This window comes from Nipponia nippon, unplaced genomic scaffold (genome assembly GCF_047370975.1).
Source record: "Nipponia nippon isolate SJK-2023a ecotype South Korea unplaced genomic scaffold, ASM4737097v1 scaffold_3, whole genome shotgun sequence".
Taxonomy (NCBI): domain Eukaryota; kingdom Metazoa; phylum Chordata; class Aves; order Pelecaniformes; family Threskiornithidae; genus Nipponia; species Nipponia nippon.
Window position 1 is genome coordinate 123,695,141 of NW_028262347.1, and position 22,541 is coordinate 123,717,681.

The following is a 22,541-nucleotide window of genomic DNA, read 5'->3' on the forward strand; positions in this document are numbered from 1 at the left end:
CACCCTCCCTGCCTTGGGGCACCCTCCCGGCCTTGGGGCACCCCTGTGGGCCCCAGCACCCTGTCCCAACAGCCTCAACATCCCGGGGGATGGAGGGCTCAGCTCCCAGCTTCACCCCGCGCCCAATTAGCCATTGAGGTTTTCCTCTTCCAGCCTTTCTTCAGGAAAAGGAAAAAGCCACGCTAGTTAAACTTTCTTCTGTTGTCATAACACATGACCAAATACTTATCTTCATCAATAATAAATAAATAATAACTAACTAAATAAATAAACAATCTCCTTCAGCATGCCTGCACAGCCCTAAAACTCCACTTTTCATCCTGGTGCTGCCATTTTCTTACTCAAACCTGTTGCAGTAACCGCTGACCCCCGCTCTCCCTTGCAGTGCACAGCGAGGACCCGTGGCACACCAGCTCGGTTAATGCTACCAGACAGGAATTAATACTCTGCAAAAATTAAAAAATAAAAGGTTACGCTCTCTTCCCGTTTGGTGTGCTGCTGTTGATCAACCCCTATTTACTGTAGCGAGAAGGAAACTCTGCCACGTCGGAAGAAGAACCAAGCTTTTTCTGCCCAACAGCCTGCTACAGAAAAATCCTGAAAATGTCCAAACCAGAGTAATTTGGGCCTATGTTCTGGACATCCTGTATCCTCTCCCTGAGGACCTGAATAGCTCCTTATTTTTCAGATCACCTGAATAGATCCTTATTTTTAGAAGAAACATTTTAAGCTTTCCTACTAATTTCAGTACTCATTCTGACAAGTTATGATTCTCCAGCAGGATCCTTATATCAGACAGAACATTTCTGAGAGCATGGCAGGAAGGTTTCCTGTGCTAAAATCTCTTTAAATACGACAAATAACCCATTAAATATGTTTTTTTTTTTTACTTCAGACCAGACATTGAGAATAAGCACTTTGATCTGTTGCTACAAATTTCACTGTCTCCCTGAAAACAAAAGAAAGAAAAAAACCCACAAGTTTTTACATGTCTCACAAGAGGACAGTATTCAACTCAGACCAAAAATTATGAAGTAATATATTTTTAACATTCCTGTCTAGCCCTCTGCAAACCACAAAACAATGCAACATCCATCATCATAAATGCTGGGACAGTAAATTAGGAGGACAGCATATTTGGGTTTTTTTTAAAGAAAAATAAATATTCCTAATGGGAAATTTGAGAGAAATCATTAAAAAGTACTGTGGTATACATTGTAGGAGAAAGACATCAATTAGGTCTTAATCTCATATTATTTATGAAAGGAAGAGTGAAACAGAGCTTCTTTTATTATGGGCATTTTCTGATTGTTAGATTCTGTTGCAAAACTTTCATTTGCTTTGGGTCACAAACACAGCAAGTGAAACCTCCCAAAACTAAAACAAATAGAAGTAAAATGTTGGTTTTGTAACATCAGCTAATAGTATTAGATAGAACAGTCAGCCCATAATTATATATCTTTCATGCAGCTTAACTTATACCATTACATAATTAAATTTAGACCAATGAGCCCTCAAAGTTATATTTCTACATAATAACAAACACAAAAATTATATATGTGCTCCCAGTAGCATTACAAGTTAAGTATATATTTGGCGACACTTTACAGTAAGTGGGTATTCATTACTAATTCCTCTGGTATTCACTGTAACAACATTAGTCACGAAGAACTAACGTGGATATAGTATTTGAGCACTGCTTTCTTTCTCTATAAATCAGCAGCGTAGAATACAGCGGTAATTCCCTTTCCCTGACATCACTGCGATGCTGTTGAAGACCACACCGCTGTCATTCAAAATACGCTGCGTTATTGTCATTGAGGGCAATGCATCCCGCCACCCTGGCCGGGCAGCCCTCAGGCGGCTGCACCACGCATCCAGCTCGTTATTAATCCGTGGAGAAGAGCATTGCCCTTTCCTCATTATTTCTCCCCCAAATCATGGCACGTGTCCATCTCTAGCCTATCTCCCTGCCTCCTTCTGCAGTGACACAATTTCAGAGGACAACCCAGTTACAAAACCAGACTTCTGTCCTGAATATGTTTTTTAACTCCCTGGCCACAGTTACATATTACAATTTATTAAAATGATTGCCGAGGGACCTTTCTTTCAGACACCGTTATCAGGCAATCTGATTAGTCCAGGTTCAGACTGGACAGCATTCCCATGGCCACTTTTTGGTCATGATCTTTATTAACTTTCCCCACATCACCCCAGAAGGGGACACAAAGGGCTCATTTACTTTAGGGAACAAAAAGTTATAAAAAAAGGACAGAAACGTGAAAAAAAATTGAAGTCTCCCCATTCTTCAGGCGCAACTTCAAGAGCTGCAAGAGCACATTAGGTGGTTTATTAACAGATGGAGAAGATGAAGCTCAAATGGTTTCAAAAGAGTCTTTGCTATTTTCTACTAGCAATTTCTCAAGCCAGTTGCAGACCTGCAGTAACTCTAGAACCACGAGCAGCCTACGCGTAACAGGTGTTTGCATAAGGATCTTCCTATAATTATATATTAACTAAAGTCTAGTCATTGTAAGATACTGTAGAAAATAAAAGTATTTAAAACATGAAGTCTAAAAATACACCACTGTGACCAATTTCGGGAAAAAAAAAAAAAACCATCTCTGCAATTAGGGGCTCTTTTTCATATTCCTATCTATGCAACATGAACCTCAAGCAGTTCATTGCACTTTTCCTATTTACTAATTTTATATAATTGTGTGTACCATGAGCACATTTGTGCCATTTCTTTTTTTCTTTTTTTTTTTTTTTTTAATCACTGCAGCTGGTAGGGAGATGATACACCTCATTATCTTATTCCGTGGGTCATCTAAAATGGATATTAAGTAATTCTGCCTCCTACAGGTTTGGTACAGAGCCAAGGAGAACTAGGAAAAGTAAGATGCTTGACTTAAAAGAGAGGATACTTTTTATTTTCAATATAGAAATGTGTTTTCATATGACATGCTTCTTTCAACAGTTTTGTCATAGCCAAACAGAGGTTGCAAGAGAGAAAATCCAAGTAGTTCATCTGGGAGAGAAGTTTTGCTTCCAGAGCCCAACACACTGGCACGCCATTATCAACAGGCAGACTAGCACCACTCAACGAGCAACACAGGCTCCTCTCTCTGAATAAGGATTCTGGGCAAGGGTTTTTGTGATTGTGATATCAGTAGGTGCATATTTAAATCAAATCTTAATAAATATTTTCATACATACATCGAGCTTCTCTACCTATAGTATATTTGAAAGATTTTCAGTATCTTATCCTAATCCACTTTTATGCTCAGGTGTCCTTGCATTTTAATTTATGCCACTGCTTTCTAACCACCGTTTATTCAGAACTCTGCAGACTGGGAATGGTCTCAGCTGGGGGTGGGACTTCTCAGCCCCCCATTGCCTGATGCTGACCTGTGGCCACGACAGCGGGGGAGCACAGTGAGGGCATCTCACAGGCATCCAGCCGGCCGTAACCCAGCTCAGCAAGAAGCATACTGAGTAATAAACTACACAGGCTTAAGTCATGGTGCTTGATGAAATATGACCCTGTGGGACAACCCTGTGTACTGATCTACTCCGTCAGTGAACAAGTGGCCAGTCAATGCCCCTGGAAAGATAATTACCCACCCATCAAAGCACACAGGCATTTTTGTCCTTGAAGTCAAAGGGGCAAACATCTCTACGGATGAGGCAAGCTGGGGTATTTTTAGCCACAGAGCTGTTGCTGCGGTGGATGTATCGGGGAATGGTTTCCTCTGGAGAGAGCTGCCAGAAACTTTATCCCTGCTTTTCTGGGTTGTTTTCCTTGTAAATCAGCTCTCTCACAGAAAACATTACACTAACACGACCAATCCCAGATCCTCAACAACAAAACTCCTAAAAAGTCTTACCCAGACAGTCTCCTCATCTATCTGACCAGCTGAATAAACTTGGAGAAGTAACTAATGACTTGCATACACATACACAGGAAAATATTTGGGTTTAAAATAAATCCCCAGAATACTGTAACCCCCAGTGCTTTACATTGCAATGCCTTTCAACCCTTAATGAGGTATTTCTGTCAGATGAAATTAATGATGCCAGCAAGCAAACAAACACCATGTCTTGCACACCTAAAACACTGTGCGTTCCCCATGTGGGCTCCATTTTGACTAATGCAAAACTTCAGCCCTACTGAGAGGCTTTCCGTTTTGGAAGGAGAACGCAAGTCAATGTGTCAGCAAGCCTACATAGGCTCTATGCCTTAACACCCCAAAACCATCTCAACATCTCACCCCAACCAACATCCATTATTAAATACTGTTCTGCAGGCACGTACAAATCAGCAGCGTGGAAAGAGATGACCCAGCGAGGGAGGTGGGGAACAAACAGCAATGCCTATTACCAGAGTTTTTAATCCTTGTATAGTTGTATCAGCAGGAAAACGTGTCTCTCCTGAAGATACAGGCCATGGGCCAACAGCTGCAGAACCTGAACTCAAACAGCATCCAACAAGAAGGAAAATTCCAGTATTTGACAAGTACGGGTGATCTCCAACTTAGGCTGAGAAGTTTTCTGTGTCGAGCACTATCTGATGGCAAATGTACTCTTTGAAACACCTGCAAGTCCAAAGTGAAATTACGCCAATTTTTTTCCTAACTCTAAACTTTGTTAAGTCGATGCCTGCTTGTATAGGGCTAAGCCTGTGAGGCTCATGTTTTTCTGAAGTAACATTTTCCTGTGCAGTCTATTTTCTATTACAATGACTGGATTGTAGAGCTGAAATGAATGTCAGAATTGTTTGCAGGATACATTACCAGATACCTCCTTTTCTGAGGCCCAGAAAGAGAAATTAGGTTTGCAACAGAGATCATTTTTAGTTTTCTGAAGAAAAGGTTTCATATCATATAAAACATTCCCAGACAGTGATTTGCATTATGCATTTTGCTCACTAGGTATACTCCCAAGCTTATTTATACAAGAGAATTTCCACCTCAAATTGCCACATATTTGTCCTGCAGATTTTGAAAATTACATTTAGAGAAAATAAAAACATTTGGAAATAACCCTTCTACAAAGCCAAATGATTTTGTGAGCAGTGTGCCAGCATTAAGTCTGTGAGAAGGTGGAGTTACTCATGAGCCAGGGGAGGTGAGGATGCAGCAGACCGGTGTGGTACCCTGTCTCCAAGGATGGTCAGCAGAAATGAGAGGAAACCAAGTCAGTTGAGAAGTGTCCTGCCCTGGTCAGCATGCCAACAGGGGTGCCAAGGGGCAGAAACCAGGCTGAGCCATGTCACACCGACCCTGTGTCGTTCATCCCAGTTGCTCACGTGGTTCATTTCCTCACGAGGACCTGGGTGCCGTGATTTCTAAGGAAGATCGGTCCTCTGTTTGATATTCCCAGCCAGACAGCAAGAAGCATGTCAAACATGCATATATATTTACATGTGTTTACATGTGCATATAAAGTTACACGGGCATGGAGGAGGGATATATTATGTCAGTTAGATTAAGCCATCTCCCTTTAGCTTCTGGGCATCCTGCAGGACAAATGTCTGATTTCAATGTAAAATACTCTTTCCCTCCCAACAAGGAAGGCTCTGGCTCTTCTGCCCTTGCCAGAGAAGTGGGAAAAGTTTTGGGGCTCTCTTCTCCTGGTGGCACTGCGTGTCAGTCCCACACCAGGGGACATCCCTGACCCAGGCTGTGCGTATCGTGCTGTGTGCTCCTCTGCAATCCATCCAGATCTTCATGGATATCAAATACCAAATGGCTTGTCTCCATACCAAAATGTCTTGCTGTGGCTCTAGGGTAAGCCTACAAGCAAACTTAAATGTATACAGTAAAGCAGGCTTAAACGTGCATAGTATTTCTCTATGGACGTGTGCAGGAAATAATTCTCCTGAAGGGTAAAAACTTGATGAACCAAAGCTGCATTTCTCTGAAGTCAAGAAACTAGAGACTAAGGAACCAAGGGGGAAAAATGTTAGGTTCCTACTGAAATCAAAGGGGATTTTGGCACTGACTTCTATAGGAAATGTCTCTAGTTGTTGTAGTGAGCTATAACTGGAAGCAAGCTTGAAAGAGAATCCTTCAGATTCAGTCTAGGATACCACGTGTGTGGGTGTGTTTATGGCTATAATTTATCACTCTGTGGTGGAGACCCAGAAGTCCACCAGAGAGAGAAAGGCCCTCTTGTTTGAGGGAGGCCACATGTTTTTCCTGGAGAGCAGCGAGAGGGATCAATGAACCCACAGGAGAGCAGATCTACCACACAGCTGAGCTGCGAACCTTGGAGGATGCTCCTTCTTGCAGTCCCTTTTACAAGTTCTACTTGGAGCTATGTGTGGTCCAGCCCTGACTTCAGTTCCCAGCACAGCATTACCTGCTTGGTTAAAAAGACTTTTCTGGGGGAAGAACCCTGATAGTTTCTTCCTCACAGCCAGCATTACCTTACCTTACGTGCTCTCTTGAAATGTATTGAACTAATTGATGAGTTTTTAAAAATACCTATCTGGAATGCAATATATTTGTTCAATAAATCTCTATCTTCTCTGTGAGGGAAAATTAACATCATTAATCATACTTTACAAACTGGGAAGCTGAAACACAAAGAGGCAATGTAATCTAACAGAGACAGTCAGAGCACAAGATCTAAGCAGGTTCCTTGTGTCCAGCACAGGTCACACAGCTGGAGGCTATCCCAGGGGCCAAAGCCCAGCTCACAAACTTCCCTCTTCCAAAAAACCTGACCTTACATCTCAGGCTAGATTAGAAAAATAAAGCATAGATATCAAAGGCCAAATTCCAGCCTCATTCAAACACACTCAATTGAGTGTTCATGCAACAGAGGTTAACACTTGCAATGATTTTTATGGGCGATATTTTTTACCATAGGATTTGTGGCATACAAAGGCACGACTTCTCAAGCAGTTTCAATAATTGTGTTATATTTAACAGTACCAAATAAAAACATAGCAGTTGGATCAATATTATATTTATATTTTATTCCATAAATAAACTCCATTGGTTTGTAAGCTGGTTGGGTTTACTTCCAAAATGTACAAATAAAGATTTAAATATTTTTGGAGGAAACATTACAGATGGTTTTAGTTCTGCAGTTTTGATGCAAACATACTTCTTGGCACCACTTCTTAATATGCCATTTCTATAAATACTTAATGCTCACAGAAGTGGAGTAAAATATATATTAACAGTGAAAAACACAAAAAACAGTGTTATAATCAAATTTTTAAATATTGCTCTTTAACAGGTATGCTTGCTATGTAGATTCACTATATAAACAGGAATAGAGTTCTTCAGAGAACTAAAATATTGGTCCCTTTTGGTATGTTAAGAATTAATGTGAAACTGCTGCTGCTATGATTATGTGGTAATGCTATTTCAGCTAGTTTCTAAACATAACAAATAATGATATTCATTTTTCTTTACTTCAAGGATTTAACTCACAGGAAATCAATTAATAGAATACTTTGGAGAAATAAGTTTTCCAGGTCTTCTCAACCCAGTTCAATTGCTACAGAGACGTATACTTTTAAAAAGATTAAGATAAATAATACCACTGTAATTCAGTATTTGCATTAAAAATTCTTAAAATTATTTCCTCTGGGTAAACTGACCAAAAGGTGATGCTCTGAAATAGCTGTGTTCCCTTTTAGACTGTTTTTGATTACTTGAAAGTTGCCTTAAAATTTCAATTGAAATAGAAATGATCTTTCTCTATATAAGAGCCAAAGATAAGAAAAATACCTCCAGGTAATTGAGATAACAGTAAATTTTATGGCTTATCTAGCAGTCAAAGGCATTCAAGATCCAATTAGGATGATGGGCAAGGGAATCCTTTGTCATTCTGTGTTTCTTTGAAGGAGCTGGTCCAGTAATTGCTAGGAAAAAAAAAAAATGCAAAACAGCCTTAAGATACTGTTAAAATACATGAGGTGCCTATAACTGTAGAAAACTTCAGTGATACTGTAGGTGAGATGGTACTAGCATTCTCAGACTTCAAATATGCTGGCTACATTGTTCAGAAAAAATAAAAGGCACTGAAAGCTTTTCCATCTTGGACAGGAAGGGTGTAACTACATGGAGGAATAGCCACTTAAACAAGGAAAAACATGGAGCAGGATTACCTGGGAATGCCTCAGATCTGCACCTGGATTAACTGTGCTAATGCAGCTTTCTACCACAACTAATTACTCATTAAAAAAAAAAAATAATAATCTTGAGTGCTTATTCCAACACATGGTTCAGCTGTTAATTCAAGTGTAAAGAAGCACCTAAACACAAAGACAAGATTTAAAAAACACCCTTTGCTCTCAGGGTTTGCACATGGTTAGCGCAGGCTCTCCAGGCAGGTGCTGCCTCTACGGACTCCTTTCACAGGTAGAGAAGGGTTACAAAACTGTATTTGGCAGTCACAGTAAATCCTTACCTTTTTAAAGATCTCAACACGCAGTCTGTTACTCTGGATGATGATCCGTTTCTGTTTTTCTTCTTGTTTCTTTTTTACTTCAGGTAAATTGTCATAAATCCTGGAATGAATTTAGAAAGTTAACTTCACACGTCATCCTTGGGACTCACAAATAATTTGCTTTTCCTATAGGAAGTGTTTGCCTTCAATGCAATACTTGTCATTAATGGGCATCTCTAAGTACTTGAATTAGATTTAAGGAATGGGAATTATAAATTAACAACAATAATGTTTTTATATAAAGTCTGACTTGTTGAAAAACCCTTCTAACTTTGGACTAAAAAGTAAAGAAAGAGAGGGGATCAGGCTATCTTAATGCAGCAGTGTAATTCTGGAGTAGCTTCTAATGAGCTCAGTGGAGCTGGTTTCAATTTATAGCAACATAATTCAAACCAGAATCTGGCCTGTACACTTTTTTTATATTTATGTCACAAAAATTAATACCAAGCAATTATTTTCAAGTATTTTTCTAGAGTATAAGAAACCCATGATTAGACTGTAGACTGTTAACATATTTTCACTGTCATTAGGAGCTCTTTTTACCAAGGAGAACGTAATTTGTCCACTTTAAAAATAACATGAGTTGCCCTCAAAAAGGTGACTTCTGGTCTGGTCTTTTTCCATTGAAATCAATGATAAAGTTCCCAGGGGCTTGAAAAGAAAGTCGGACCTTCCTTCGCAGCAGTCCTGTTCTTTGCATGCCTACAATGCCTGTTAGTTCTGATTTTTCCTCCTACTATTTTGCAATCCTGAGTTCTCGAAGCAGCCTGTTTTGGCTTGCACTCAGCCAGGAGATTGTATTTTGGAGAAATGGGACACATCTCAAGCACTCTTAAAAAGGGGGTGAATTCTGCATGGTAGCCATTTGCGGCTTTCCTTGCTGTAAACGATGGCGTGAAGTGCAATGCAGTTAAAGGCCAGACACCACATTTCTAACAGCTTGCTGTAATTCCCACACTACATGCCATAATCAGGATGAAAAAAACCCCCAAAGTGACTGTATTGCTTACATTTTTGAAGGTCCAGCATGAGGTACCTCTCAGGGACTTAGTTTTCACACCATGGGTACCCCATGCCATCTGAAACTGCTAGAAAAAGTACGCTGAAAAGGCAGGGCTGACCCAAATGTATCAAACTGATACAGGGGAAGAAAAACATGAGCATTGCACAAAAGCATGGCAAGCAGTGTGACAGGACAGCCCTCCAGCATGTGAAGATGACGTGGAAATATGCTCCTTTAGGTGTGAGATGGCAGTGATTCACAGTGAACTCTAACCCAAAGCGATTTGTACCTTTTAGATCTCATATGCATCTCCTTCTCTGGAATGAATCTTTCCTTTGGTTTGAAGAGGTTATCTAGCAGAGGGAAGAGAAAGTTAATATTGGAGGAATCTGCGTTTACTGAAATTTTAAATGTCATGTTCCATGTAGTCATGATATGATATTTCTGATTAAATTTTTGATGGCTTAAGGCCAGATGCAAATCTCCACAGGTAAATGGAAAGGCATTTAACAACTTCACCTGGAGCAGAATTGGTTCCCGAAGCTGCCCTACAGAAAGGGAAGGATGGATGAGACCCGTAGCAACCACCTTCATCGCAGACTTCATTTATTTGAAATGCCTATGACTTTTGTCATTGTCACATGCAGCTGTGTACGCCCTTTATTCAGATCAAGAACCAGTGATGATTTCTGCTGTATCAAGTCATCTGTTTTCCCATGTGCTCATGCAGGCTGGCCGCATCCTCAGCTGATGTGTGTTGGGAACCTGGCCTGGTACAAGCATTTCTGATTCAATTTACACCTCTTTTGCAGGGCTATGAATAATTATGCTGAGCATTAGGAGGAGGAAAATTATATTACTCTTTCCTGATCAAATATAAAGATATCTGCGATAATTCCAATCAGCATTTCCCTGGATACGGGAAAATAATTACCGATCTTAGCAGTCAGTGAGTGTCAGGAATAGGTGATTTTAACACCTTCCTTGCAAAAATGGTTTCTGAATGGGAAGGGGTGGTGTTCGTACAAGGTGGGAAGCCAGTAAATACGTAATCAGAACTGATTCTTGTGGAAGGAGACTGTGTCTAACCACGTTTATCAGGCAGAGGATGAAGGAGAGGACTGCTGCCTGCTCAGCTACGTTATTTAGATTTACACCAAGATGACGAAAGAAAAAGTGGGGAGACGGGGCAGGGTCCCCGCTCTGTACGGCAGGACACATCCAGAGGAGGGGAAGGAACATCCCTGCGATGCACAAGCTGCTGTCCTGATGCACCCAGGCGACCTGGATTTTTGTAACTTGAGCTTCTCAGTTCAGGTGTACGACAGAAAAGGTTTTACGTTCTGGTCTCTGAACACAAGGGCAACCAGAGCCTTGCCTATCCCTGTCCAGGCGGTTTCCCTGGGGCACTGAGGACAGGGGTACAATGCCCTGTGTAGTCACAGTAATCTGAACATCAAAGGTATTTGCCAGTATCGTTGCAGAACACATGTATAAGATAAACATATGTGAAAATTTTTTAGTACTTCCATTTTCCAAGGAAGTTTAGAAGACATAATATATATCACAGCAGGCATCACGTTAGCCTCTTTCTGCCATCTCACTGAAGAGACAAAATACAGTAATCGAGGCAGAGAAGTAAATACAGAGAATAATTTGTTCCAGAACTGTCCAGTGCAGATGCTGGCCCTGAGCAGACCCAGCAGCCACTGCCCAAAAAAAGACCCCTTCCCCGCCAGGTTTGCTTCCCCACTGTTTAAGACACCAGATGTGTCAGGGATATTGATGGGAGATGTCTTAGCAACCCAACAGCCCCCAGCAGCTTACGGGGCTGCACCTAGAGGCAAAGTCATACTCAGATTACCGTGTTTCTCAGGAAAACGTTACATGCCCTTTAAGATCCCTGTTGTATCTTGATGTAAAAATAAAAGGGATCTTTGCAGCAGTTCCTATTCTGAACTGGTACAGTTTTCAAAACACAAACTGAGAAAGGAGGGAAGGCTGCGAAGCCTCCTCTGCCTGAGGACTAACTTTTCTTCACTCAGCAGTTGTCTACACTTAATCGTGCTTATTAAATCTTCAGTACACACAAGCAACATGCTCAATTTGCTAGGAAAATATAATTTGCCTTTTATTTATTAGTGTTTTTATGTTCATTTAAATGTTCATTAACTTAAAAGGCATAAACACTTGGATTCTACTGCTGTTCAAATAACCCTGAAACTTGAGGGAGCAGATTGCCTGTGACCCAAAAGGTCCTGGCAAAGGATTAGGGTCCAGGGTTATTGATTTTTCTGGGACCAGTGTGGATCCCAGCACACTTAGAGCAGCCTCAGCACAGTCCCTTGCTGCTCGAGGTTGCACACCTCATTCTGACAGCTCAGGACTGCAGGATGCATCCCTTCCCACAAGGCATGTCCTCTAACCCGGAGAACGGCACAGGATCAGTCTGAAATCACATAAAGCTGTCACTATGGGTTCTCTGCAGCGCTAAAACAGAAATAGGAGGCACTTCATGCTGCACAGCAAATTCACACATCTTTTTTGGCTGTGGGGTAATATGGGTCCTCAGTACGAGATCCCCGAGGTCACAACCAGTTCCTTGCGTGTTCCCCAGTCCTTGGGCATAGAAGAGCATCTGAGGGCACTGGAAATAACATCCCAGCAGAAACCTTCACTACCTGCACCAAGCCCTCACACAGTAAGTCAAGGCGGACCTCCCGCAAGATGTGATACGATCAGACAACACGACTGGCAAGCACTGAGCCCAAGTTTTATATGGTTTCCTTTGCACCGTGAGCGACATCCACTCAAATTTATGAACTTTTATTCCAGGAATTCTCAGATGTAGGATTTCTGGAACAAAACTAATTGTTTTAGGGATCTCCTCCTTTTTTTCCTAAATAAAAGCTGTTAATGACACATTAACATTTCCAGACCTCTGTGCGTAGCCACCAGAACATGCAAGGGATGAGAAACCCAGCCAGGGATCTGCAGGCCTGCAACCTATCTTGTAAACAGCGTGACAAGCTGATCTGTATTTTTGCTATGAGATGCTAAGACAGGCTGGCCTCTGTGCTTGAGTCGGTGGGAAGCACCGCAGAGGCCGAGAGCCGTGCCGTGCTGGAGCATACGGCTGTTTCTCTAGAATAATCCTCTCCTGATGGCACAGAAAGGGTCTTGAAGGGCATCAGACGCATCACTGCCCGCAATTCTACCTGGAACTATGTATGTGGCTGTGCCGGTGGCTTTGAAGGGAAGGATTGAAAAAAAAGCTCTGGGGATAATCCTCCAAGAAAAAAATAAATCTTGGTTATAAAAATACTCTTTGTGAAGCAGCTTAGAGTGAAAAGGTTAACACTTAGGGGTAAACATTCATGTAGTATCTCTTGGCTCACTCTCAGGTCACTATAAGAAAAAAAATCACATGCAAGCATCAAGCAGAAATAAGGCTAATCCTTGATGGATTTTAGGATTAGAATTCAAAAATTACGTTAAAAATAAATAAAAATTGGTAGAAATGAGAAAATAAAAAAAATCATACATGCATTTAAATATTTGTTAATATTAAATACTGAGAAGAAAGCATATTTCAAAGTGGAAGAGCAGCACACATTCGGAGCTATAATAACCTGCCAAACGCATCATGAAGACCTGAATTAACATTCTTTCCTACCAACCGAAGATCAAAGTGGGGCATAAAGTGGACAATTCCCCAGGTTCATAGTCTTCTAAATTGCTTTTTATCAGAATTCCTTATCAAATTTCATAGCCTTGTATTACTTTCAGAGAAAACTATTCTGAAGGATAGAAAAGAAGGGATTTCAGAGCAGACACTCAGCATTTCCAGTGATGCACTGCAGTTAGAAAAAGTAAAGACAGATAGGCATAAAACACTTCATTGGTGTTTTATTCAAACCTTGCGAAACTACTGAGCATCTGATATTTAAACCAATATTGTGTGCAACAGTGGCCTCACATCTCCATAGTGGGAGAAAGGAGACACTTCAGCAAGTTGTAAATGAAGGTAAGCAGCTCATCACTGTAGTGTATTTTAACTAATGCTAAACTGCACCTCAGACAGGATGAGTAACTTTCCTGCTCGGGAAGTTAGTAAATGTTTAGACAGAGAACAGATAAAATGATTGTGTTGGAACCATCCCCTGACTTCCTATTTACCACTAAATCACTGAAACACTTAAAAAAGAAGAGAGAGTGGCAAAATTTATCAAAACCTAAACTCTGCCGGTGAGAATATACATACATTTTGTCCTAACATGAATGCAAATTCTCAAAGTTTGTTAGGAGCTAAAGTGTGAGGATGTGTCGCCAGTCCCTGAAAAGCAAAGCACTGGTAGTGGTGGTTCTCTAATTAAACTGCTTTTTTACTGAACTGAAAAAATAATTCACCAAAAGTCCATTTACCTAGAGAAGTCCTAAGATATAAAAGATTTTTTTAAACACTGCTTTTTTAAATCAACAGTCCCCTCAAAAATAAATTAGCCTTGAATCTAAGATAAATGCCAAGGTGGCATTCAGCTTAGCATGCCCATAGCACTTGACTGGGAATTCGTCCAGAGAATATAAATTAGTGCCTACACCCAGGGGTGCTGCCCAAACTTTTGCACATTGTATGTCGATGACTTCATGCAATGAATTACTTCAGCATTCAACAGATGAGGTTTTGGTATTATTTATAAAAAAACGTAATAACCCATTAGTTAACAGTTTGGTGGTGAGACTGCCTGGACTTTCTGCTCATCTCAGAGAAATGCTGAAGCTCAAAAGTGGTCCTTCACCCAAGAGGACCCACAGGAAGGTGGTTCATGGGCTTTCCAGCTGTCCAGGTCTGTCCTACACTGTGGCTTGTGGACTTCTGATCCTCCTTAGTATTTCAGTCTTAACAACGGGAAACATCACTAGTATCTCTAAAAAAGCTGTAAAGTTTACAGGTTTATGAAAACATTTTCACACTAAATTAATTTGGGGCATGATGCAGGAGATTTCAGTTGCCTCTGTCCAAATGATACTTGAACATTCATGAATTTCATCCAGAAAAAAAAATTAATTGGCATCTCACCTGGCCTTCCTAAATCCTTCTTGTTTGATTAGAGCATGTAGTCTTGAAATGCATAAAATTTCTTCTAAAAAAATAGCAATTAATGAAGAAGGTATGCAAGATCGTGGTAAATTCATCAAAAGATTAATTTAATCTTTTGTAAAATTTGCACTAGCTTCTTAATCCCGACTTCTTTAGTTTCAATTTCTAATCATGGGTGAACTCAGACCCTTTACTCCTGGATTAAAAAGTCCATCATCAAAAATTCAGCTTTCTGTTTGGCTGCTTCAAGACTCCAATGAAATTATCATCCCCCAGCAAACTCACTGAATTTCATGAGTCACCCATTGTAAGGCACATTGTTTCAACGTTGTCATCCACACAGAAAACTCTTCATATTTGAAGATTTTCCAATTTGTTCCCACCTTCCCTCCACAGAGGCTGGCTATCTCCCTCCTTCGCAAGGATTAGGGCATGGAGGGGACACGCTGGTCACCCCATTTGCTGCATCACCTCCTCCCCTGTCGTCACAGCAAGTCCAAGCATCAGGCTCCCAAGGGACCACGTCACCCACTGCCAGCGACCTGCAATGTGCTGCTGTGTTTAGCTGACTCATAGGCACTGCTCTAATCAACGTGATGAATAATAATATCATAAAAATAGGTCATTCCACTTCCTAATTCAATTACTGGACTGCAGCTTAATCTTTCTTCAGAACTGTCAGCCTTAACCAAGCGACTCAGTGCCAACAGGATCAGTGGCACTACAGCTAGCTATGAATGTCAACGGGGAAAAGGAACCCGAGAAATGGCATGACTAAAGTCACACACAAGCAGAGATGGGCTGGTGGCTGCAAACATCTCATCAGCCACCAATGGCATCTGAAGACCACGAGGATGCACGTTAGTGGCTGCAGGATTTGCCGGCTGCACACTTATTGCAAATTCTCTGATTGCTGTATTCTCCGCTCTCTACAATCCAAATAAAAACCTCCCTGGTGTAGAGCTTCTCAAGAAACCAACCCCTTGAAAACACAAACAAACAAACAGCAATCCTCGCCCTCCAGGCTTTTGCAGTTACAATAAAGCTTTTTGGAAAGGTTTAGAAGCATGACTGAGGAGGTATAAACTTGTTTCCAAAATATTACTAAAGATACAGGATTTGGACACAAATCCAGAGAAACACAGCAGGCACCGCGGTAGGGGTTGAATGGTAACGTTCAACTTATATTGCCATTTCCAATGAACCACCGCCCTCTCAAAGGAAAGGAAAATGGAAGGTATGAAAAAACCATATGTGCCTGAGAAATTTTTTTAAACCTCTGAAAGTGCTTGTGTACATGAAGATCACAAGGCTGTTCATTATGCAGATTTAAAGGCCTATAAACAGCTGGTAGTCCTGTCACTGAAGTAATTACATTACGGTCTTCGAGATTTAAATCCAGTTATTTGAACATTGTTTCTATTCAGTTCGTCACAGTGGGATCTCTAATTTGTTCGACATAGTCAACAGCAGAGTAGTCTATCTTGGACTAATTAGCACTCTCGAAATTTAGCAGTACACATTACACAGCACAAAGGCTAGCGTGAGAGTTGCAGGTTCTCTGCCTTCAAAGTGCTCTTGTGACGATAAAATCTTCTGCAGGATAAACATTTTCATTTTTCTAAGATTACTTTCAGCATTTTGTAAAATCCTGCTCATGAATTACAATGAAAAAAAGGTAAACAACTTGGGTTTTTTGAGGATAAGAAGGTAAATGGAAAGTGCACAGATGTTGATATTTATATGGAAATGATGTTACATGCCAATTATTTCTTTTTCCTACAAGAAACTAAAGTTGTAACAACACTGCCAAAACACTGGAAAACCGTGCTAGCTAATAATTTCATATTATCGATAAAGAGACTTTAGTCTGATAGAATCTCAGGTGGAGAAAAATCTCTGAAGGTCATTTCTCTTTTTTTCTGGGTGAAAATTATTTTATTGGAATAAAAGCTTCAAGTCCAGAGTGAAATGCATGTAAAAAGCTTGTTTCAGAGAGACACAATTGCAGCAAACCTGTCAAGTGCAGAGGGAAAGGTCTCGGGCTGCAGTTTAAGCCCCATTTATGCCTGCATAAAAGCAGGCTGCCACCCAAGGGGACAGTCCCACCTCTCCCCCTCCTGTGCCACCTTCCCGTGCGGGCACGGATGTGCACACGGGGAACTGACCCAGGGAATGTCCTCTGGTGGTGGAAAACTAATCAGATAACTAATGTTATTGCCAGTGCTTGTGGCAAGTATGCTGCAGCAACCTGCTCTGCAAGCATCTCGGGGTTGCACAGAGACACTCTACCCCTGCCTAGCCACGAATGCGCTTATAATCCATCCCTGGGGTCACTGTGTCGGGGTTAGTGGAAATTAAACTCATCAGCCAACCTGCTCTTACCAAAAAGACCATTGGAAAATGTATGAGGGTGTGCTGGCAATGAGCCCTATGAACCTCAGAGCCATAAAGACCTCTACCTCCACAAATCCCAAAGACATCAGGAAAGAGAAAAAATGCAAAAGGAGGAAACTATCAGACTGAAAAAAGCAACCACAAGATCACGCCCTGAAGCCTAGAAGTGCCATCAATACGATGCTGTACACTTAAGCAAGTTTCCAGGTCATCATTTTACTCTCTTGGGTTCTTAATTTCAAATGTTGTTTCAATGTGTGTTGCTGTGAAAGAGCAGCCGGCTTCCCGACACCAAGAAACCTGCAGGTGGGCTGCATTTGCAGAGATTTTTTAAGACTATCAGGGAGAACAAGAGAACCATGCATACTAGTACCAAATAAAATACCAGTGGCTATGGGGATGTGGCAAAGCAGGTCTGTGCCCTCTGCTGCTGCCCAGTGCACCCCGGGCAGCTGGGCCGGACCCTGAAGAGCAATGGCTGTGATAACACAACACGGAGCCTCAGCCACCAGCCCCTGTCCCTGGCTTTGGCATCAGTCAGCTGCTCCTGGACCACGACCAACTCACAACAAGGTATAGCCAGAGATGGAGGTGGCATTCAGGACTTTCTGGGTTTGGACCTATGGAAGCATCTGAGGATATTTTTCCTTTTCTGGCCAATTTGCGTCCTGCATGAATCCTAGGCTCTCTACCACTGCCATGTTTCCTTTGCTCAGCCAGCTTTGGCTGGCAGGCAGCTTTTGGTGTCATCTGTGCATGGGTGTGGTACACAAGCAGCCTGGGAGCTCTCTTTGGGAAGGGTATGGTCTCATTACACTCATAAAAATGAGAGGCTGGTGCCAAGGGAGGGGTGCTGCTCTCCTCCCTCACTATCTCCCCCCCTCCTTCTGGCCACCCTAACACCAGCTCATCTGATCACAACACTGTTTGATGAGCTGGATCGGTTGTTTGATCTGATAAAAACTCAAAGAGGGACTCCTAATTTAAAAACAAAACAAAACAAAACAAAAACAAAAAACCAGTAAAAAGCAGCTCCTGCTAGATCCAACTGAAATATGGGGTCATGGATGGGCCACGCACTGCGACAGGGCAGGTGGTGACACTGCTGCTTGTGCTAACAGCCTCCTTTTCATGAGCTTAAAATGTGAAATGGCATCCTCAGATCACTGGGATTTTGATGTCCGCTTCCCATCTCAGTAAATGAAACTGTACTTGCATCCCCTCCTGGGCTACAGCTGCATTTCCATTTCATTTTACTTTTGTTTTCTAAAACATGAAACAAAGTTCTTCCTTGCTTTAAAAGCACATTTTACATGCTAAAGTGGCTTTTCCAGAGAATACAGAATAAGGATAATAACAAATGATAACTTCTCTTCCTCCCAGCTTCGGGGGCTGGCAGAAGGGAAGGAGAAGGCTGTGACCCCAGTCTCATCAGCAGAGCAATCAGAAGGATACAGGCAGCCAGTGCCCTTGGCGAGCACGAGGGGAAAGCCCTTGTCTCTTCTGCAAGAGGGGTTACAACTAGGAAAGTTTGGGAGCATCTGTAGGAAGTGAAGATTCCCCCACTCTGGGGCTCATTAATGATACCACTCCTTCTGCACAGTAGCATCCACCAGGAGAAGTCCTAAAATACCAATTGTCAGGGCTCAGAGCAAATTCAATATGCTCAGTACACTCCTACCCAGCCCTCTAAACTGCAGCCTACATGGTTGTGCTTTATCAGGAATTTAGGATTTCCAATATTAATTACAGTTATGTTTAAATAAGACGGGTGACACTTTTGTCATTATAAAAATATTATGATCTCACAAACAGAAAATTACATGTGGCTACATGAAGGTAGATGAGTTACAGAAACTAAAGACTCTCTAGACAAATTTATCTTTAATGACCAACCACTAAAAGAGGGAAATAGTAATTTACTTGAATAATTAATTTATTTCAATATTATGCTTTTATTACTCATTAAACAAGCATAAAGATTAATCTTTAATTATCATATAAGGAAAAATAGGTTTAACCTTTCATTTTTTTTGTTTTGTAAAGTATTTGCAGGGTGGTTTGGGAGACTTTTGAGATGACCAAACAAAAAGGGAGATATTTGCCACTTCTTCTAAGCTATAAGACAAACTCCTGGCCTGTGCCACTGCCTGCTGGGAGGGCTTGCTGCTGCTGGTGCAGAGCCCCCAACACCGCAGAGCAGCACAGCCCTGAGATCTGAACCCAAGTAAATTAACTTGGATAATCGAAGTGGTGAATGAATTTTATTGACTGTTTAAAATATAATTCATGTTTTGTGCTTTTTTTTTTTTCTTCATATTTAGCTCTTACTGTAAAACCCCATTAGGTATCTGATGTCAGGTAAACTCTGTCATACCACAACAAACGGCACAGATGTAGCGATAGAACTTGGTAGTCTCCAATGCAAAGCATGCCAAGAGCCCCAAGATGGGGACTGCGCCCAGCTTTCCTGCACCCAGTCTCATTCCCCAGGCAGCAAAAAACCATATATGTGTTTCCCAGTATTGAGGACATCAAAGATTTTCTTTCCTGCTTCCTCCAGGTGACCCATCTAGTTGTTTAATGTTTTCAATTGATTTACTTTTCAGTAGAATAATGTGGCTTCAAATAGCCACAGATTTAAAACCAAAATGTAAAGAGGAATGCCAATCAATCAAATAGATCTTTTTCTGTAGTCAACTAACTTAAGTAACAGCCAGATGGCAATTAAAAAGAAAACAGAAAACCAGAAGGAATTTGTTTAACATCTTGCACCTAGATCATATTTACAGAGGTGCTATTGGGAGGGAGCAGCGAGGGAGCTTCTCAGAGAGACCGTTTTACTCGCTGGATATTGAGTCTGTTTACCACTAGGGTAATAAAACAACCTAATCAACTTGAATTAGGAAATCACAGAGTGGAGATACGTTGATTTAGCAGCCTTGCATGCAGCTGCTGGGCAGACAAGTGTTCTTTCACAGCTAGCTCACTGTTGAGGGCTTCATGAGTCAAGTGGCAAGTCCACACCTGAAGCTGCTGAGAAGACTGGATTAGGACTCCTACTCTCAAATCCCACCTGTCCCCCTACCTGTCACTTATCTCCCCAAACTGTTTTTTCTGTGAGCTGAGGGAGGCATGAAATGCCATTTATTGCTATCACCTCTACAACTAGCGGCAACTTGCATCATGCTGAAGAACACAACTGCACGTGACAATGACAAAAAGTCCCCAAGGAAGTCTCCATCCACTGCCACAGACCATGGAAAACACCTCATCCCCACTAACCCATCTCTGTGCTTCGGAGACTTTCTGCTTTGAGCATTAGCACAGATGCTGGAGCGCTGGTGGGGTGAAACAGGAGCAGAGGGTCTCATGTTTTTTTGCAAAGTTAATACGGAAATACTATACATGTGGCAAGATTTCAAAGACAGCTACAGACCTGTTGCTGGTCATGATTCAACTTACCGCTAAGCGGGTGAGGAATGGTGTATTGCTTTTTTTTGCTTGAAATGGATGTTGAGGAAAGCTTGCGAACGAGCGCTCCTTGGTTGCTTGCAGGAGCATCGCTCTGCTGGGCTTTCCTCAGCTGGACCATATGTTCAAGTCTCTTCAGCCTTTCTTGTGAACGAGAGATGAACTGAGGATTATGGATTTCTAGTGCTTCCTAAAAAAAAAAAAAACAACAGAGAAACCGCTTTGTTCTAGAAGAATTGAAAAGAAGAAAAAAATGCGATATGCATCTAACTGGGTTCAGTAAGAGATTATCAATGAAAATGATTGCTTGGCTATACGAAAGTTAGCAAACTGCCTTCCTAGCTGTCTTTACTTCCTTTTACTGTTAGAAAGCTGTCTTGGTATGAAATTTCCAGATCAGACAAAGGAGAATTTCTGAAAAACAACCCAGCTTTCAGAAAACATATCCAAAAGGTTTTGAATTGCATATTTTTAGAAGTTATCCAAATTCAAGTTCTTGATGTTTTGCCTCTCACCCCATCACCGAAGCAGCTTGTCACTGACAGTTCACAAACTTTCCTGTTTATTTAGATCTCTTCATGGATGATCCAGAAAGAAAACGCTTTCCAGTCAAAGGCTGCTTCAACGTTTAGGAATGTCTTAGGAGAAAAGACAGGAGCAGAGATAGGTCTGCAACACACACCAGAGGAGAAGGCAGGAAAGCAGGTCTGCTGCTGGGGCTTGGCATCAACCTGGGGCCATGTCCGTACCTATGGCTGCCGCTCGTGGTACTGGATGTCATGCACATTTGGGAAATTGGCAGTTTCAAGGTACAATTTCAAAAGTGTCCTTGGGAAATTTGCAAATCCCCAAACTTTTACCATGTTCCTTTACAGGAATGACAGGTGGGGCTTAAAATGGGGAGCTTTTACAATCAGCCAGCCAAGCAAGTCTTGGCAGCTGATGCAAGATGCCAAAACTTCACTGGAAACGAGAAAAATCAAGGAAATGTGAACTTCTGCCCTCGTCCGCTTCCCAGGAAGCAACCACCATTCATGAAAAAAAAAAAAAAAAAGAAAAAGAAAAAAAAGAAAAAAAGAAAAAAAAAGAAAAAAAGAAAAAAAAGAAAAAAAAAGAAAAAAACAGACAGAAATTAAAGAAGAAAAACAAACAAACAAACAAACAAACAAATAAATAAATAAATAAATAAATAAATAAATAAATAAATACCAATCCATGTATTAACAACAACAACAAATCGATATTTTACCCGCAGCGTCTGTGGGGCTGGTGGAGTTTCCTCAGGCTGGGAGCCGTTTTCTGGCCGGGTGAGCGCGTCGTTTTTCTCACGAGTAACATCTGTCGAGCGAGGCGAGGATAGTGTTACCCTGCTGGCTCGCTCCCGCTCATCCTCCTCCTTACGCTCCTTTATTTTGTCACTTGAACCATGGAATTCATAATCACCTTCAAGAGATTTAAAAGTTCGTTAAGAGTGCATGGTTAATTTTTTATTGGGTTCTCCACCTCATTAGACATAGAGGGCAATTTCTGAAATAAGAATGCCAAGGTATTATTAATAGGCCTCATTAAGCAGAATAGATCAAATCTAATCATAGGTGCTATTCACTGCCCTGTGACACCCAGAGTATCTTTCACATTAAGCCAGACATCGCATCGAAGCATAATTAAACCGCTCAGATGCTTAGCTCCATTTGCTGGTATTCGCTTCCCAAAAGCAAGACACTTCTGTAACACAGTTGCATCACGGAAAGCAAAGGATATCATGCTGCGACTTGCAGTGTGAGTCCATTTCAATTTGTTGCGTGTATTGTAGGAAATAGCAAATTGTTATGGACTTTAATCACATATCATTTCTCTTTCACCATACTGAGACTTTCATAAACGCTATGCTTGTTTTTTTCTTTGCTAATAATACGGTTTGCTTTCTATCATTTCAATATATTCATTAGCCAGTGAAAAGACTCCATGAAAAAAAAATTTTAAAAAGGTTAATATGCATTATAGCATATTATTATGAAAACTGTCAATTCACAGAGACTTCCATTGAGAAAAAAAGATTATTTTCTACACTTATAATTATGCTTTAATGCTCTA

The 22,541-nt window shown here is 41.2% G+C and overlaps 1 protein-coding gene across 3 annotated transcripts in view; it reads right to left on the bottom strand.

Moving 5' to 3' along the window:
• The window catches only part of CUNH10orf90 (chromosome unknown C10orf90 homolog), a 101,036-nt gene that overhangs the window by 23,900 nt on the left and 54,595 nt on the right, over window positions 1-22,541 (bottom strand). For 2 of the 3 annotated variants that reach the window (XM_087766153.1, XM_087766151.1), the window contains exons 5-9: window positions 21,697-21,890; window positions 20,439-20,637; window positions 9,765-9,828; window positions 8,434-8,533; window positions 6,915-7,885 (exon numbers count right to left, since the gene is read on the bottom strand). In XM_087766153.1, coding sequence (XP_087622279.1) covers window positions 7,847-7,885; window positions 8,434-8,533; window positions 9,765-9,828; window positions 20,439-20,637; window positions 21,697-21,890 — 596 coding nt within the window. In that variant the 3' untranslated portion in view covers window positions 6,915-7,846. Of the gene's footprint in view, window positions 1-6,914; window positions 7,886-8,433; window positions 8,534-9,764; window positions 9,829-20,438; window positions 20,638-21,696; window positions 21,891-22,541 lie in introns of those variants that run through there. The other variant, XR_015706537.1, reaches the window with a different exon arrangement.